The sequence below is a fragment of the Spea bombifrons genome, chromosome 12 (assembly GCF_027358695.1).
Source record: "Spea bombifrons isolate aSpeBom1 chromosome 12, aSpeBom1.2.pri, whole genome shotgun sequence".
NCBI classification, from domain to species: domain Eukaryota; kingdom Metazoa; phylum Chordata; class Amphibia; order Anura; family Pelobatidae; genus Spea; species Spea bombifrons.
Genome location: NC_071098.1, coordinates 33,569,748 through 33,587,703, shown reverse-complemented (window position 1 = coordinate 33,587,703; position 17,956 = coordinate 33,569,748). Strand labels below are relative to the sequence as shown.

At 52.2% G+C, this 17,956-nt stretch overlaps 1 protein-coding gene across 3 annotated transcripts in view; it reads right to left on the bottom strand.

The window, feature by feature from the left end:
* RAP1GAP (RAP1 GTPase activating protein) overlaps positions 1 to 17,956 on the bottom strand; it is a 32,944-nt gene that overhangs the window by 1,234 nt on the left and 13,754 nt on the right. For 2 of the 3 annotated variants that reach the window (XM_053452505.1, XM_053452504.1), the window contains exons 2-23: positions 17,834 to 17,918; positions 10,354 to 10,389; positions 10,130 to 10,177; positions 9,886 to 9,924; positions 9,618 to 9,797; positions 8,965 to 9,068; positions 8,627 to 8,705; positions 7,972 to 8,025; positions 7,621 to 7,704; positions 7,358 to 7,458; positions 6,302 to 6,431; positions 5,807 to 5,962; positions 4,863 to 4,934; positions 4,330 to 4,416; positions 3,719 to 3,859; positions 3,421 to 3,552; positions 2,803 to 2,880; positions 2,006 to 2,115; positions 1,434 to 1,547; positions 1,222 to 1,342; positions 329 to 434; positions 77 to 180 (exon numbers count right to left, since the gene is read on the bottom strand). In XM_053452505.1, coding sequence (XP_053308480.1) covers positions 77 to 180; positions 329 to 434; positions 1,222 to 1,342; positions 1,434 to 1,547; positions 2,006 to 2,115; positions 2,803 to 2,880; positions 3,421 to 3,552; positions 3,719 to 3,859; positions 4,330 to 4,416; positions 4,863 to 4,934; positions 5,807 to 5,962; positions 6,302 to 6,431; positions 7,358 to 7,458; positions 7,621 to 7,704; positions 7,972 to 8,025; positions 8,627 to 8,705; positions 8,965 to 9,068; positions 9,618 to 9,797; positions 9,886 to 9,924; positions 10,130 to 10,177; positions 10,354 to 10,371 — 2,058 coding nt within the window. In that variant the 5' untranslated portion in view covers positions 10,372 to 10,389; positions 17,834 to 17,918. The remainder of the gene's footprint in view (positions 1 to 76; positions 181 to 328; positions 435 to 1,221; positions 1,343 to 1,433; positions 1,548 to 2,005; positions 2,116 to 2,802; positions 2,881 to 3,420; positions 3,553 to 3,718; positions 3,860 to 4,329; positions 4,417 to 4,862; positions 4,935 to 5,806; positions 5,963 to 6,301; positions 6,432 to 7,357; positions 7,459 to 7,620; positions 7,705 to 7,971; positions 8,026 to 8,626; positions 8,706 to 8,964; positions 9,069 to 9,617; positions 9,798 to 9,885; positions 9,925 to 10,129; positions 10,178 to 10,353; positions 10,390 to 17,833; positions 17,919 to 17,956) is intronic. The other variant, XM_053452506.1, reaches the window with a different exon arrangement.

Below are 17,956 nucleotides of genomic sequence, written 5' to 3'. Positions count from 1 at the left end.
GCACACATGCAAAGGATTCACTAAACCGGGTCACTGCTTTGTACGGTGACCAATCGGAGGCGGGTAACGGCCTCACCTGATTGGCTGTGCGATGCTCTGTCTCTTCCAGTTGGATTTTAATCTCTGGATAGGAAGGTTCTCCTGATTTGGAAACGTCTGGTTGGGGAGAGCGAGGAAAACCTGCATGGGGTGAGGAGACATGCGCGGTTAGTTGTGCCGATGAGCCCGCGCAGTAACGTACGATCATCAACAAGCAGGGGGCACTTTGTTTGTTACTGCCCTCCTTCGCTACTTTATTCGGCATTATTGCCCCGGCCCCATATGGTACCTATGGAGCTGATCCCGCTGGCGCTGCTCCCGCTGTCCTCCAGCCACGTGCTGTATGTAAACGAGTCCCGCTTGTGTGGCGTCCCTGACGAGGAGGAGGCACTTTCCTGGGGGACAAAACAGAGGCTGAGGAGAGAAGCGGGACTGGCGAGCCCTGACCTCGAATCTGCTGACCAACCTCATAATAATAATAATACTTCTACTACTACTAACATTACTACTAATACTAACAATACTACTACTATCAATACTACTACTAACATTACTACTACTAATAACAATAATACTACTACTAATACTAACATTACTACTAACAATACTACTACTACTAACAATACTACTACTAACAATAATACTACTACTACTAACAATACTACTACTAATACTTCTACTACTACTAATACTAACATTACTACTAATACTAACAATACTACTACTACTACTAATACTACTACTACTAACAATAGTACTACTACTACTACTTCTTCTACTACTACTAACAATAATACTACTACTTCTACTACTACTACTAACAATACTACTACTACTACTACTTCTACTACTACTACTAACAATACTACTAATACTAACAATACTACTACTAACAATACTACTACTAACAATAATACTTCTACTACTACTAATACTAACATTACTACTAATACTAACATTACTACTACTAACAATAGTACTACTAATACTTCTACTACTAACAATACTACTACTACTACTAACAATAATACTACTACTAACAATAATACTACTACTAATAATGCTTCTACTACTACTAATACTAACAATACTAATAATAATAATAATACTACTAATACATCACTCATAGCCCCAAAAACACAGGAACCCCATGATGAGAAGGGAAAAACCAGACAGAATTACCATCCCGGTGTCTTCTTCATCCAACATCTCGTTCTCTTCAACCACACTGGCAAAACTGCTGGCGCTGGACGAGGAGCGCGAGAAATCCCTCTGCGCGTCAGGTTTGGGCGTCGCGTCTATTCTACAAACAAAAGAGCCAGGAGACGGAACACCATATCAGACACCAATATCACCAAGATCCACCCCAAGGGGGCTTTAGGCAAAGTGTTTACCTGTTCTTTGTGGTGGGCATTTCCGGAGAACTGTGATTGGATGAATTCTCTGATTTTGGCTCCTGAGAACTATTTCCACTGTCCGGGGTCTTCTGGGGCCCAGTAGGACTCTCTCTGTGAAACACGTTACATAATCACGTTAACGGCTCTGACACAAACATAGAGAATATAAAACACTCAACCCCAACAAGAAATCCTTCACCTGTCTCACCGCGACGCGCCACCGAGTCTCACCGCAATCTCCCAAAATCACAGGAATCCCTTTAACGATAAATATCTGCCCTAATTCTGGCGCTGGGGTAGTTTCATAGCAGGATAAGAACCGAAAGGGCATTCATTCACGGTCTATTAAGCCCGTATCTAGGTCTTGGTCTGATGTCAGCCCGCATCCCACCAAACGTGGACCGAGGAAAAGGTTACAGATCAAACCATGCGCAGCCAACGGGGATAAATGCCCCATCCATGATCTAATTTAGAACATGGGAATAATGATGCCATGTACCGCATATAACACGCATGCACACACATCAGTGACCAGGAACTGGGCTGAGGAAGACACAGCTCATCCTCACCTCTTTTCCTGGACCTCCTGAATGTTCTCAATGCCGATTGCGCTGCTCCTCCGAGAGCTAAAAGGACCCGACTTCTTCCTCGTTGGACTCTTTCCCGGGACAATCAACGACTGAAAAAGATTTGATTCCTTCATGCAGGTTTTCAAACATGAGAGTTTTAAATGTATCAATCTCCCTGCCCTCCTGCAAGCGGAAAGTGCCCCGTGTGGGTGCAGATCATTGACCTGAGCGGGCGGCTATTGTACACGTCAGTCTGTAATGAGGTTCTACTTGTGGAAACTGCCCCTGGTCCTAGGGGTAAATGTGATTGTATCTGTAAGCGCTCTCCAGGAGATACGGTATCTCTCTCTGTGACCGCAGCGTGAGAAAGCGGGGCTTGGCGCTCGATAAGCTGCGAGAGGTTAATCGTAGCTCTGTAGACGTACCCAAAGACGGTTCTAGGTTCTAGACTAATTATCTGACCCGCGAGCACATCGCCTGTTTAAACTGGGGATCGTTAGCATAAAGACGCTGTGGAGTAAGAGTTTCCGCAAGGTATTGTACTGGGACACCCCTTGCGACTGGGTGACCCACTGCAGACCTGAGTGACCCGGTCACCGACGCCCTGAAATCCCCACCAGCCACCAGGCTGCGCATGAGGCGGCTCGGCGCCCCATCCAGGGAAAGGTTTGGGGGTTTCATGTTTGAGGTGGTTATGGAGGAGGACAAATTCCAGCTGAGCTCCCAATACAATCCCTTGCCGGTCCGGTAATCTCATCATGCAAAGCAGAATCAGACAGCAGGAGATAAGCATCCACCTCTTCTATTGTTCCTATGCCTATGGCACTTCCGCGGCGTCCATGCCTAGCGGCTGCTTTCCCTGGCACAAGCAATGACTGGCAAGCCGAAAAAAGCAGAGGACCAAGCAGGGGAGAGAGACAGCAAGGGTACGGGGAGAAGAGAGAGAGCGCGGAGAGACGGAAAGCCAGGAAACACGGGGTGATGGTTAGGATCATTCATGTGACAAACGGCAATTTGAGCAGGAAGAGGAAAAACAAGGCAACAGATAAAGCGAGATGAGAGGAAGAAAGGAATGAGGGAAAAAGAAAGAAAAAATGAGAATTTGTGCACTGTATGGATTGTAACAGTCAGTTAATGGTTAATTATTATGTTGCGAATGGTAATTTAACGTCCCGTGTTGCGCAGGACTGATAATTAGTTCCCTTTCAATGTATGAGGGCCACATAATGGACACAATGGGAAAGCGTCTTCTGCATCTTTGGGGAATGGGGTTCTGTAACCCAAATGGAGATTGGGAAAAAGGCTGTTTAGACCCAAAAAGCATAAAAATTCACAGCTCCCCATCAATATATGTGACAGACAGATTTAGCAAGCTTTGTCATTATCCACCAATTGCCCCAGGTTGGGGTACTTACTATTCCTGGCAGCTTCGGGGTGTCGGGGTTGCTGTGTCCGAAGCTCCCGCTGTGGCTGGTGGAGACCGTGTGTTGCTTCTTACTGCTGAGTCCCATCGCGTCCATGGACTGGCTGCGGCTTCTTATCACGCGCTGCCACGGAAAACACACGGACAGCTCGTTAAATGAGGCAGGGTGGGCAGCGGACTGCCCCCGGCTCTCCCACAGCGCGGGCAAAAGGTATGTCTCCGGCGAGTGTTATCGGGGTATCATGTCTGTGTGATTCTCAACGGTCTTCATAGAAGAACCTTCTTCTCACCTTAAAAGACTCAAAGAAGCCCCCACCACCCCCGCCTCCATTCTCCATCTTGTCATCGTCCCCGCAGAGTCCCATCATGCACTGGCTGTTAATGTGCAGCTCTTCATACAGCGTTTCTAGCAGCGCGGTCCGCGTGCGTTCCTGAGGACAGAGTGGACAGTCAGCGAGTAGACTGGGAGATGGCGAATTCGTTAGTGGCTACTGGGACTGGATTAACTAGAGCTTCCTTTGGGTTATCTGCTGCACAGCGTGGAGAACCTATAGAGAGAGTGTTGCCACCAACCTTCAGCTTGGAGAGCCCATACAGTGAGTGCTGACACCAACCACCAGCTTGAAGAACCCATACATTGAGTGCTGACACTCACCTCCAGCTTGGAGAACCCATACAGTGAGTGCTGACACTCACCTCCAGCGTGGAGAACCCATACAGTGAGTGCTGACACCAACCACCAGCTTGGAGAACCCATACAGTGAGTGCTGCCACCCACCTCCAGCGTGGAGAACCCATAGAGTGAGTGCTGACACCAACCTTCAGCTTGAAGAACCCATACATTGAGTGCTGACACTCACCTCCAGCTTGGAGAACCCACACAGTGAGTGCTGACACTCACCTCCAGTTTGGCAAATTTCTCAGCTTTGTAACAGGCGTACTCTGCATTTATTAACTTTGTCAGCAGAAACTCTTGGAAGTCTTGACCCTGAAAGAAGAAAAAGCAATTGAGTTTCTGGATGGCCCGTTTCCTCCTGTCGCTTGGGGCTCAGAGGGCCGGCCGCTCACTTTCCTCCTGTGTCGGGGCAGAGGAGGCATGGAATGATTTATGTTTCCTTGGATTTCTCCATGAAGTTTGGTTTTGCCCTGTAACAAAAACCGTTCTACGTCTTCAAAGAAGATCTCATCTGTTTGACCAAAAAGTATAAGAAAGGCCATGCAGGACCCCAGAACGAGCATCACTCAAACTCCAGCTATGTCTCAGCGAGACCCCCAAAAGCCTTCTGAACTCTTACATCCGCCACCTGTGATCCCACAACTCCAACATGGAAACCTAATCCCCTCCTGAAATACCCTGAGTATTCTGCCCCAATGTGACCAGGGGGTATCAGATACCCACAACCAGAGAGGGGAGAGAGAGGAGCTTCTTCTCACCTTACGGAAAACCGCTGGGTCTGGGAGCGGAGGCCCGAAGAAAGGCACATCGTCGCGGGCCGTGACAGACACCTGCAAGACACAAAATGAATTTCCCAGAATGAAACCGAAACGAGGAGGAGGAACACGATGCAGCGGACAGGCCAACGGGATCGAGAACAGTCCCTCAGTCCATGGAACTGGCCACAGAGTGCTTCAGTGGTGGTGCGGTGGGGGGTCTGCGGGCTTCCAGGTGTGAGATTGTATAGCGAGCTGTACCAGTTATTAACATTAATTAACATTAATTGCGTGCTGTGTTTAATTGCAGACCTCCATCTTCCCAACGGTTTACATCCAAACAGCATTAAGTGTTTCCCGCTGACGGCCCGTCGCCCCGCGCTCTGAGCGATTAAAGTGTCTGGCGCTGCGCTCATTAAGCTCACATTCAATGCGACAAAGGCTGGGGGCCGCCAGTCACAAGTAAACGGCTACGTGACGAATATATAAGAAGCGTTCCAGAGCGAGTCTGTTCTCTCCAGACGTCTGACGGAACGGAGCCCCCGGCAGGTGCCAGCTCCCCCGATATCCGAGCAGTCAACGGAACACTATTCCTTTCCAACGCGCATCAGACAGACGGCGGACCGCCGAAGCCACGGAGGAGAACCAAGAAAGTCACTGGAACGGCTGGAACCGTCCCAAACGAATGCCCCGCACGCTCTGGACTGCAGGCATTGCCGAGTCCATTGCCAGGAGCCAGGGGTATTAATGGCGCATGTGGTGCCACCGTGTCCCTAGACCTGAAGATACCGGCAAAAGCAACTCATCCAGCCTTCAAAAAGACAAACTTTTCCAGAATAATGCCGTAAAAACACATATTCCCAATATTTTCACCGATATACGGGATGTGGATATTTCTGATAACGTATAGCGAGATTATATGGAGAGCGGATGCTCGGGGGGGTTACCTTATAGAACGTGTTCTCCGTCAGGGGGTTCTCCGCTTGCACCACGACGTAAGCGTGCAGGAAGTTGGAGGCGATCATGTCTGGAACGAAGGGCGTGTTCTCATCTTGGAAGACGATGGCTACGATGTCATTCCCTATGTGCCGCTTCCTCTGCAGCTGGATGTAAAGGGCAAGAGAGATCAAAAAGTGTCTCGGGAGCCACCAGGGGCCGCTGTGCTACCGAGGGGTCTCTGGGGGTCCAACATATGGCAAGCATGGTAAATGAGGCATCATGGGTAGATTTCACCACGGAACACGTCTCGGGGGAAACAGAACGATCCTGGACATCATGAGACGATACATTAAATATCGTTACTATCACAGAACATTTCGCATGACCGTCCGCGGGCCACGTTCTAGACATGGTGCGGTGGGCGGTGGCACCACAGGGGGTCTCAGACCGAACCTTCTCACAGTGCATAGAATCTGAAGCCCCCCATATGGTTTTTCTGTCACCTGCTGGGAGTCTCCCTCCGTGTACGGCAGCTTCGTGGAGACGTGGAACATAATTTCTTTGCCGCGGAAGTTGCAGTAAACGGATTCCGTCCCAGTCTGTCCGTGCGTTACATCCAATCCGCCCCGGAACCTAAAAACCGAGCCAAACACGCGCTTATTGGACAAACAGCAGAAGCATGATATCCGCAGCGCCTGTGATATCCTCAGAGCCTGTGATATCCGCACCGCCTGTGATAACCGCACCGCCTGTGTTATCCGCAGCGCCTGTGATATCCGCAGCACCTGTGATATCCGCAGCCCCTGTGATATCCGCAGTGCCTGTGACATCCGCAGCACTTGTGATATCCGCAGTGCCTGTGATATCCGCAGCACTTGTGACATCCGCAGCACTTGTGATAGTGATATCTGCAGCCCCTGTGATAACCGCAGCGCCTGTGATATCCGCAGCGCCTGTGATATCCGCAGCGCCTGTGATATCCCCAGCGCCTGTGATATCCGCAGCACCTGTGATAACTGCAGCGTCTGTGATAACCGCAGCGCCTGTGATATCCGCAGCACTTGTGATAGTGATATCCGCAGCGCCTGTGATATCCGCAGCACCTGTGATATCCGCAGCGCCTGTGATATCCGCAGCACTTGTGATAGTGATATCCGCAGCGCCTGTGATATCCGCAGCGCCTGTGATATCCGCAGCGCCTGTGATATCCGCAGCGCTTGTGATAGTGATATCCGCAGCCCCTGTGATATCCGCAGCGCCTGTGATATCCGCAGCGCCTGTGATATCCGCAGCGCCTGTGATAGTGATATCCGCAGCGCCTGTGATATCCGCAGCACTTGTGATAGTGATATCCGCAGCGCCTGTGATATCCGCAGCGCCTGTGATTTCGGCAGCACCTGTGATCAGTGACACCCTGGCTTCTGCCACCAGGCTCTTTCTGTGTCACAAGCAGTACGTCATGATGTCACCTCGGAGGGCCCTGGAGGGCCCGGCACGCGGATTCAGGGTCGCACTGTATAACTGAACACATTTTTTACATTTGCCCAGAAATCGCTCACCCCTTAAAGTCCTGGAGCTGCACCTTTTCCCCCAGAAGTTCCAAGAATTCGGTAAAGGCCGGGCTTTCATCCGTCGTGCTGAATAACTCTTCCTCCGACGTCTACAATACACGGTGATAAACAACGTAAACACCAGCACGCCGACACACCCGTACACTCACACACCCCCTCACATCCTCACACCGAGCCCCTCTACACACCGCCACACGTCAGTCTGACCCCCCACACACACCGCTTTCACTGTGTTTTCATCAGACTCTGACCTGTCCTGTTTTCTGGTAAATGACCCCAAACTTAAAGTTATTGCTGATGACGTGTTCATCGAAGGTGACGATGAGACGAGACGCCTGCGGACGAAAGAAGAAGAAGTCAGAGAGCGGAAGCTGCCCCTCTCCGCGTGTCTCTAAATACAGCCGGGGCAGTTAATTTACAGTCCGCACGCTCCTGTGATATTTAATAATAAATGAATTTGTTGCTAGGAGACCGGCTTTTAGTGGATGATGCCTTTAGAGGGGGCTGAAGGCCATGAATATGGATCATGCGCAAGTATCCGCTGCGTACTCAGCAGCGCTGTATATCTCGTAAATGGTGCAGAACAGACGGGGCTTCTTCACCTTGGGATACAGGACGGGGTGAAAGCGATCTACGTTGACGTCTTCACACACCAGCTGAAACCACAAAGAGATCTACTCTGACCCAAAGTGTAATGCAGTGCAACCTGTGCACAAGGCTTACATGTAGACACAGGGATAACAGACAAAGTATACAGACTGCCACCGGGGCAACAGAGAGGGTGATAAACACTGTCTGAAGGGTAACAGAGAGGGTAATACATGCTGCCCCAGGGGTAAGAGAGAGGGTGACAGAGAGGTAATAGAGACTGCCCCAGGGGTAAAAGAGAGGGTAACAGAGAGGGTAATACATGCTGCCCCAGGGGTAAGAGAGAGGGTGACAGAGAGGTAATAGAGACTGCCCCAGGGGTAAAAGAGAGGGTAACAGAGAGGGTAATACATGCTGCCCCAGGGGTAAGAGAGAGGGTGACAGAGAGGTAATAGAGACTGCCCCAGGGGTAAAAGAGAGGGTAACAGAGAGGGTAATACATGCTGCCCCAGGGGTAGGAGAGAGGGTGACAGAGAGGTAATAGAGACTGCCCCAGGGGTAAAAGAGAGGGTAACAGAGAGGGTAATACATGCTGCCCCAGGGGTAAGAGAGAGGGTGACAGAGAGGTAATAGAGACTGCCCCAGGGGTAAAAGGTCTTTGCTTTATACCTTTGCCATTTGCACCACGTTGGGGAATTCGGTCAGACAGGATATGGGGATAACGTCGTGATACGTTTTGCATTTGGTCCTAAAACAGAGAGACCTGGGTGAGTCCAGCAGAAGAGTCATTATCTTAAGTCAAATATATTTGGGGGTCAATGTGATATTTGGGGGTTGGAGTGATATTTGGGGGTCAGTATGATATGTGGGGGTCAGTGTGATATTTGGGGGTCGGTGTGATATTTGGGGGTCAGTATGATATTTGGGGGTCGGTGTGATATTTGGAGGTCGGTGTTATGTTTGGGGGTCAGTGTGATATTTGGGGGTCAGCAGGAGCCAATCCCTACCTTAGGAGCAGACGGAGATGCTCTTGGTCACCGATGACATCATACTTTACTGAAAAGACGAGGTGTCCGAGTGACGCATCCACTGAGTAATAATTAAAATGCTCCTGGAAAAAGTGGAAAGATTTGAGGACCGTTGCCTGTACAGCACCAAGGTATATGTCGGTGCTTTACAACAGGTAACATCGCTGCTTTCCTGCTTCATTCTCCTCTCCAACAAACGGATCATTATTATCATCATTATAATTATTATTTTTACTATTATCATAATTATTATTATCATTAATATTACTATTATAATTATTAGCATAATTATCATCATTATAATTATTATTTTTACTATTATTATTATTATCATTACTATTATCATCATTATTATTATCATAATTATTATTTTTACTATTATTATTATTATCATTACTATTATCATCATTATTATTATCATAATTATTATTTTTACTATCATTATCATTACTATTATTACTACTATTATTATTATTATAATTATTATCATTATTATTTGTATTACTATCATTATTACTATTATTTATTATTGTTATTATTATTACTACTATTATCATTATTATCATTATTATTATTAATTAGTCCTGGCGCTCCTCGGGTGGATTTGGCGGTCCGGCGTCGGGGGGCTTTACCTTTCCCAGGAAGTGCTTGCGGTAGAGTTTGGCTACGTGGCTCCTTTCCAGCTTCGCTTTGCCGCTCGGAGACTGCGCAGCGTCTGCCAGGCCACAAATATCATGGTTGGTCCCCTCGATCCAGTATCCCCCAAACTGTGGCAGGAGGATCAGGGGAAAGGGCCCTTCCCGCCCCAAAACCTGGAGAAAAAAGAACCAGAACTTACAAACTTCGTCTATTACCACCACGTGTGCCCAAAACACGCAAGCTTCCCAGGCGTGGTCTCACCTCGTGGACGCTGGGGTACGGAATATAATCCTCTTCAGTCTGCGGACAGAGAGATGAGAACGTGAAAAGCAGAAAATACCCGAATCCGCTGAATTCTCCCCAAACACTGATACTGGTAAATGGGGGTCCTTGCACGTCACCCAGCATGGCGTCCCGGCGTGTGCCACACAAGCCACGGCCCCTGAGCGGCATTCCCGGCCCTTCCCAGTAACTAGCTGACTACGGCTCGCACTGGAATCGTTACCTTCAGAGGAGGAGGGAGAGAGTAGCGCTGCTCGTCCATCCGGCACCCCTGCAAGAGAAAAGAAAATCAGGGGGTCCCACGCCAAGCGCCACCACGTCCACGGAAAGATTCCTGAGGTTACGCAAGCGGGATTTAAACGCAGGTTACGGAGCAGCCGGTATTTCCCGTTTGGCTGTAAACGACGCGTTACACGGCAGCTCATTAAACTCCCGACAGACTCTTACCTGCATCTTCTCAATCATCTCAAACAGGTCCGAGTTCTGTGGGAGCAAAGCAGAGAGGACGTGAGACGGCTGGCTGTCTGTCTATCCGTCTGCCTGTCCGTCCGTCCGTCTGTCTACCTGTCTGTCTGTACGTCTGGCTGTCTGTCTATCCGTCTGCCTGTCCATCCGTCCGTCTGTCTACCTGTCTGTCTGTACGTCTGGCTGTGTGTCTGTCTATCTGTCCGTCCGTCTGTCTACCTGCCTATCTGTACGTCTGGCTGTCTGTCTATCCGTCTGCCTGTCCGTCTGTCTGTCTACCTGTCCGTCTGGAGATGGAGCTCGTTCTCCGCTTTGATTTCATTAAACCTCTGACTGCTGGCATGGAGTCGGCATCTTAAGAAACATGCAACACAAACATGCGCTGCTTTACATGCAGGGTGCGGAGGGCGATTTGCATGAACCTCTCCATGCGCGTCTCAAGTGCAGGAACGAATAGCCAAGGACCCGGCGCGTGATGTTTGAAGAGGAGTCATTAACATAAGCAAGGGGCGATAAACAGCCCCATCTGCCCCCCGGACCGTTCCCAGGGTATATCCCAAAGACAAGACACTCAAAGGGCAAAATCCCATGGGGGGGCACTGCGAATTTGTTTACCCCTCCTGGGGGTATCACTCAGCACCCCTCAGCTGGTTCTGTGATGAAACAACCCCCAGCACTCACCTTTCTAATCAACGCTATCATCAGGTCCCTGAGACGGCTCGGCAGCGAGCTCGGCGAGCGTCTGCCCCGGGGAGGGTACGGAGAGGCATTTATATACCGGCGATAATAATATCCTGTCTCGTTACATCACCCGCCGCTAATAATTACATAAAAGCACACGGAGTCCCGGCGGAAACATCGCGCTTGGGTAACGGTTACTGCGGGAACCATGAAGCCACATCACGGCTTCCAAACCCAACCGATCTCCCAACCTCCATCCCGCTCCTCCATCCTGCAACCTCCATCCCGCTCCTCCATCCCGCCCCTCCATCCCGCTCCTCCATCCCGCAACCTCCATCCCGCAACCTCCATCCCTCCATCCCGCAACCTCCATCCCGCTCCTCCATCCCGCAACCTCCATCCCGCTCCTCCATCCCGCAACCTCCATCCCGCTCCTCCATCCCGCAAACTCCATCCCGCAACCTCCATCCCGCTCCTCCATCCTGCAACCTCCATCCCGCTCCTCCATCCCGCCCCTCCATCCCGCTCCTCCATCCCGCCCCTCCATCCCGCAACCTCCATCCCGCAACCTCCATCCCGCAACCTCCATCCCGCTCCTCCATCCCGCAACCTCCATCCCGCAACCTCCATCCCGCAACCTCCATCCCGCAACCTCCATCCCGCAACCTCCATCCCGCTCCTCCATCCCGCAACCTCCATCCCGCAACCTCCATCCCGCTCCTCCATCCCGCTACTCCATCCCGCCCCTCCATCCCGCCCCTCCATCCCGCTCCTCCATCCCGCTCCTCCATCCCGCTCCTCCACCCAGCAACCTCCATCCCGCTCCTCCATCCCGCTCCTCCACCCAGCAACCTCCATCCCGCAACCTCCATCCCGCAACCTCCATCCCGCTCCTCCACCCAGCAACCTCCATCCCGCAACCTCCATCCTGCTACCTCCATCCCGCTCCTCCATCCCGCTCCTCCATCCCGCAAACTCCATCCCGCTCCTCCATCCCGCAACCTCCATCCCGCTCCTCCATCCCGCTCCTCCATCCAGCTTCTCCATCCCGCTCCTCCATCCCGCTACCTCCATCCCGCTCCTCCACCCAGCAACCTCCATCCCGCAACCTCCATCCTGCTACCTCCATCCCGCTCCTCCATCCCGCTCCTCCATCCCGCAAACTCCATCCCGCTCCTCCATCCCGCAACCTCCATCCCGCTCCTCCATCCCGCTCCTCCATCCAGCTTCTCCATCCCGCTCCTCCATCCCGCTACCTCCATCCCGCAACCTCGAGGACCTGATAATCGTTCCTTCCCCGAAACTACCCCCAGAGAAACGGTTAAATGCCCCACACAGGGACAAAACAGCGATTATAGAATAACCCCGGGAGGGGCAGATTGCAGTTCCGGCCCCGACCCGAGCTCTTCTAGAGATTTATGGCCTCGCAGGTAACTATTAGGGGAACATGCGTGTGATACGTAGTAATTACATACGTGTGGGAATGTATCACGCAGAGAACTGGGGCGCACGCGGTGACCTGAACACCATGACTATTACCAACAGGGCACAAAACAACCTGCCCCCCCCGCGTGTTTACATGAGCTTTCACCCCCTGGTGACCGATGGCAGGAGTCCAACTCCGTGAATGCGCAGAGTGCCCGCAGAGTGCCCGCAGAGTGCCCGCATCACTGCACGGCAAGATTCCAAAACAAATGCTTAAAATCCGTGGAAGAACGTCTAGGACTTATTCCTCCTCATCCGGAGACGTACGCGGAAAAGCCCCGGGACACCCCTGCCCCGGCATGTATTTATACTGCGCCCCCAGATGGGGTGACAAGCTCTGACACAGCTGGATAATTACCACCCTGGGGTTATTCACGGATTACTCAATGCAGGAGAATTTGCATCGGTCCTGGGTCAGGACGTAAACATTTATTAGTAACGAGTTGCTCTACATTCTGGAGCGGCAATAAATGTCAGAGCCGGCGCGTTTCGCACAAAGCCCCCGCCTCGCCGGGTATTCTCAGAGCCGGCACGTTTCGCACAAACCCCCCCGCCTCGCCGGGTATTCTCAGAGCCGACACGTTTCACAGAAAGCCCCGCCTCCCGGGGAGGAAATTCTCAGAGCCGGCGCGTTTCGCATAAAGCCCCCGTCTGGCCAGGTATTCTCAGAGCCGGCGCATTTCGCACAAAGCCCCCGCCACGCCGGGTATTCTCAGAGCCGGCGCGTTTCACAGAAAGCCCTGCCTCGCCGGGGAGGAAATTCTCAGAGCCGGCGCGTTTCACAGAAAGCCCCCACCTAGCCGGGTATTTTCACAGCCGGTGGATGGGGCAGGAGAGACGGATCCGGGGGGGGCGACATCTCCCAGGAGAGAATAAAATCAGAAATAAATACAGAACAAAAGCCTCACCTGGAACAAAAGCCCCAGCACAGGGTCCCAAAGCAGCGCATGGCCGACCGTACAGAGATTCGGCTCCGCGCGGGGGGGCCACGTTGCGCATGCAGCATGCAGATCTCAGCCACATTCAGGACGAGAGAGCGTTTGGGATCAGGTTCTGGTGGAATATTCCCTGCTTGGGGGCAATTAATTTTGAGTGATACCCCGGGGTTTGTACAGCATACTCACACAATACGCTTCGAGTGAACAGTCCGGGTCCCCTGCCGGCTCCTCCGAGCGCCCCTGGGTGTCAGCCATGACACGGAAGACGTCCAGACACGCTGCTTGTCACCCTGTGTGCGCTCGCCGTGCCCCCTCCCTGCCTCTCATGCCTTCACGCTCTCTACATGTATGTTTAATGGGCGTGGAGCCAGCAGCCGCTGCCAGGGAGGCAGGTACTGCCGCCCAGTGCATTCAATGCGACGGGAACAGCTGCGCCATGCAAGCACCAAGAGGGGCAGCAAGGCACGGCCCAACCGGGAAAGGGACCTGGAACTCTCCCGCAGAGCTGACCATCTAGTAAAGTAACTCCAATGCGGGTATCTGACCTGCAGAGCTGACCATCTAGTAAAGTAACTCCAATGCGAGTATCTGACCTGCAGAGCTGACCATCTAGTAAAGTAACTCCAATGCGAGTATCTGACCTGCAGAGCTGACCATCTAGTAAAGTAACTCCAATGCGAGTATCTGACCTGCAGAGCTGACCATCTAGTAAAGTAACTCCAATGCGAGTATCTGACCTGCAGAGCTGACCATCTAGTAAAGTAACTCCAATGCGAGTATCTGACCTGCAGAGCTGACCATCTAGTAAAGTAACTCCAATGCGAGTATCTGACCTGCAGAGCTGACCATCTAGTAAAGTAACTCCAATGCGAGTATCTGACCTGCAGAGCTGACCATCTAGTAAAGTAACTCCAATGCGAGTATCTGACCTGCAGAGCTGACCATCTAGTAAAGTAACTCCAATGCGAGTATCTGACCTGCAGAGCTGACCATCTAGTAAAGTAACTCCAATGCGAGTATCTGACCTGCAGAGCTGACCATCTAGTAAAGTAACTCCAATGCGAGTATCTGACCTGCAGAGCTGACCATCTAGTAAAGTAACTCCAATGCGAGTATCTGACCTGCAGAGAAAGCTCTAAGCACAGCTCAGCGCAGAGGAATCTCCGGAGTCCAAACGCAGGATTATTCTGTTAGTAAATCGTCTCCATCCCTCTGGTTCTGGCATGTGACCAGAGACAGTTCTAGGCTGGAGCCGGGGGTAGGAAGATATCTGCCCCGTGCCTACCCTGTACCTGCCCCACACCTGTCCTGCACCTACCCCGTACCTGCCCCACACCTACCCGGTACCTGCCCCGTACCTGTCCTGCACCTACCCCGTACCTGCCCTGCACCTACCCCGTACCTGCCCTGCACCTGCCCTGCACCTACCCCGTACCTGTCCTGCACCTACCCCGTACCTGCCCCGCACCTACCCCGTACCTAGCCTGTACCTGCCCCGCACCTACCCAGTACCTGCCCAGCACCTAGCCTGTACCTGCCCCGTACCTGTCCTGCACCTACCCCGCACCTACCCCGTACCTGTCCTGCACCTACCCCGTACCTATCCTGTACCTGCACTGCACCTACCCCGTACCTGACCTGCACCTACCCCGTACCTGCCCAGCACCTGTCCTGCATCGAGCCTGTACCTGCCCCGTACCTGTCCTGCACCTACCCCGTACCTGCCCTGCACCTACCCCGTACCTGCACTGCACCTACCCCGTACCTGACCTGCACCTACCCCGTACCTGCCCAGCACCTGTCCTGCACCTAGCCTGTACCTGCCCCGCACCTACCCAGTACCTGCCCAGCACCTGTTCTGCACCTAGCCTGTACCTGCCCCGTACCTGTCCTGCACCTACCCCGTACCTACCCCGTACCTGCCCTGCACCTACCCCGTACCTGCCCTGTACCTCCCCTGCACCTGCCCCGTCTGATCAGATTACAGTCACAAAAAGAGAGAAGGTCCCCAAATGGAGCCCCCCTGGGCAGCCGGTGCCCCGTCAGCGTGTTCCGTGTAACGAGTAGAGTGTGTTTTATACCCGGGGTGGTCACGCGGTGCTCAGTTTCCATCGCCGTATCGTCTTTCTGCCCCCCTGGGGCCTGACACGGCTTATTTATTTACGCCAAGTCCCCTATCTCAGGTATCGCCGCATCTCTCGCCGCCGTTTCCCACAGATCTCATTTCCCCGCATTGAGCTCGTCAGCCATTTTGTTATGTGGGGAAACATGTACATAGCGGGAGGGATGCGTGTGACTGCGTGTAAAGCACACACAGATAACACGGGACATGCGGCGGGCACGGGGCACTAAATGGTGTTCTGCGCTTATCCAACAGCACTTTATACGGTTAGCGTCCTGCCTGGGATATTATCATCAATAACAACCTAGGGGCAATTAGTCCTTTTAACCCCTTGTGTGCCCAAACTGCCGTTTGTTTGGATTCACAAATTAAAACGCAGACTCTCCTCATTAGAGTTTGCAGTGGGCTTTGTACTGCGCCGCAGAATAGGTTGGTGCTTCATAAATCAATTATTTCATTGAAGCACGAAACACTTAATTGCCCTTCCCATAAAACCCCAGCCTGGGGCCATTGTTTGCCGACTCGGAGGGAGGGAGCTCTCTACAAACATCCGGGTTCCTGGTACCTTGGACAGAACAAACCTCCCTTAAACTCGTCAGTCTCCCCGTGGAGGGTTAGGAAAGGATTAAGATAAATGGAGTGCAACATCACAACCTAGACCCTTTCATACCCCTTTAGCCCCCTGAGTGCCAGACAGAGGACAGGGGAACCTGCAGTCCACCAACAGCAACCACTGCATGGAAGGAAGTTAACAGCACGCCACCTGATGTACAGCATCAAGAGAAAGGGTTAAAGGCACACTACTAGGTATCTAGCCAAGATGTAGGGGTTAATGCCATGCTACCTGCTATTTAGTAGGTAGGTAGGGGGTTAATGGCACGGTACTTGGTATCTAGTAGGGGCTAATGGCATGCTATCTGGTATCTGGCAGAGATGTAGGGGTTAATGGCATGCAATCTGGTACCTGGCAGAGATGTAGGGGTTAATGGCATGCTATCTGGTATCTGGCAGAGATGTAGGGGTTAATGGCATGCAATCTGGTACCTGGCAGAGATGTAGGGGTTAATGGCATGCTATCTGGTATCTGGCAGAGATGTAGGGGCTAATGGCATGCTATCTGGTCCCTGGCAGAGATGTAGGGGTTAATGGCATGCTATCTGGTATCTGGCAGAGATGTAGGGGTTAATGGCATGCTATCTGGTATCTGGCAGAGATGTAGGGGTTAATGACATGCTATCTGGTACCTGGCAGAGATGTAGGGGTTAATGGCTTGGTACCTGGCAGAGATGTAGGGGTTAATGGCATGCTATCTGGTACCTGGCAGGGATGTAGGGGCTAATGGCATGCTATCTGGTACCTGGCAGAGATGTAGGGGTTAATGGCATGCTATCTGGTACCTGGCAGAGATGTAGGGGTTAATGGCATGCTATCTGGTACCTGGCAGAGATGTAGGGGTTAATGGCATGCTATCTGGTACCTGGCAGAGATGTAGGGGTTAATGGCATGCTATCTGGTACCTGGCAGAGATGTAGGGGTTCATGGCTTGGTACCTGGCAGAGATGTAGGGGTTAATGATCCGCTACCTGTTATCTAGCAGGAAGGTAGGGGTTAATGGCACGCTAGCTGGTATGGAGGGGTTAATGGCACGTTGGCTCTCATGGTGTCTGTAGCCGGTAAAGCCCAGTACAGCAGCGCCATCTACTGGCCGGCACCTGAATGTCGCTCTGCCACCTGAGAGCATTAAACCCCGCGGGACGTAGCCCCCCCGCAGCAGGCACCGGATCCGTCCACTCCCCCCCCGGCCGCTGAATGTGGAACATGCCACAAAGGGCCGCGCACGTACCAAGAGACAGGAGATGACAGGAGATGACAGGAGAATCCAGACTCCTCCATTTCTGCTACTGGCAAAAAATAGTCAAACAGCAACAAGCGTGCAACGCGGAGACCTGCAGAGCATAAGAGAGCGCAAGGGAAGCATGCGGTGCAGACGTGCAGAGCGTATGGGGGATGCATGCGGTGCAGACGTGCAGAGCGTATGGGGGATGCATGCGGTGCAGACGTACGGGGGAAGCATGCGGTGCAGACGTGCGGAGCGTACGGGGGAGGCATGCGGTGCAGACGTGCGGAGCGTACGGGGGAGGCATGCGGTGCAGACGTGCAGAGAGTACAGGGAAGGCATGCGGTGCAGACGTGCGAGGGAGGCATGCGGTGCAGACGTGCGGATGGTTCCGCTTACCTTGAATCGAGGAGCGCTGGCAGGGGGGGTGGCTCCGGATAAATCTAGCGTGTAGGACAGGAGCCGGCTTTGCCCGTCGTGGCGCCTACGGGGGAAATTATGGGAAATATTAGGAAACGCAAC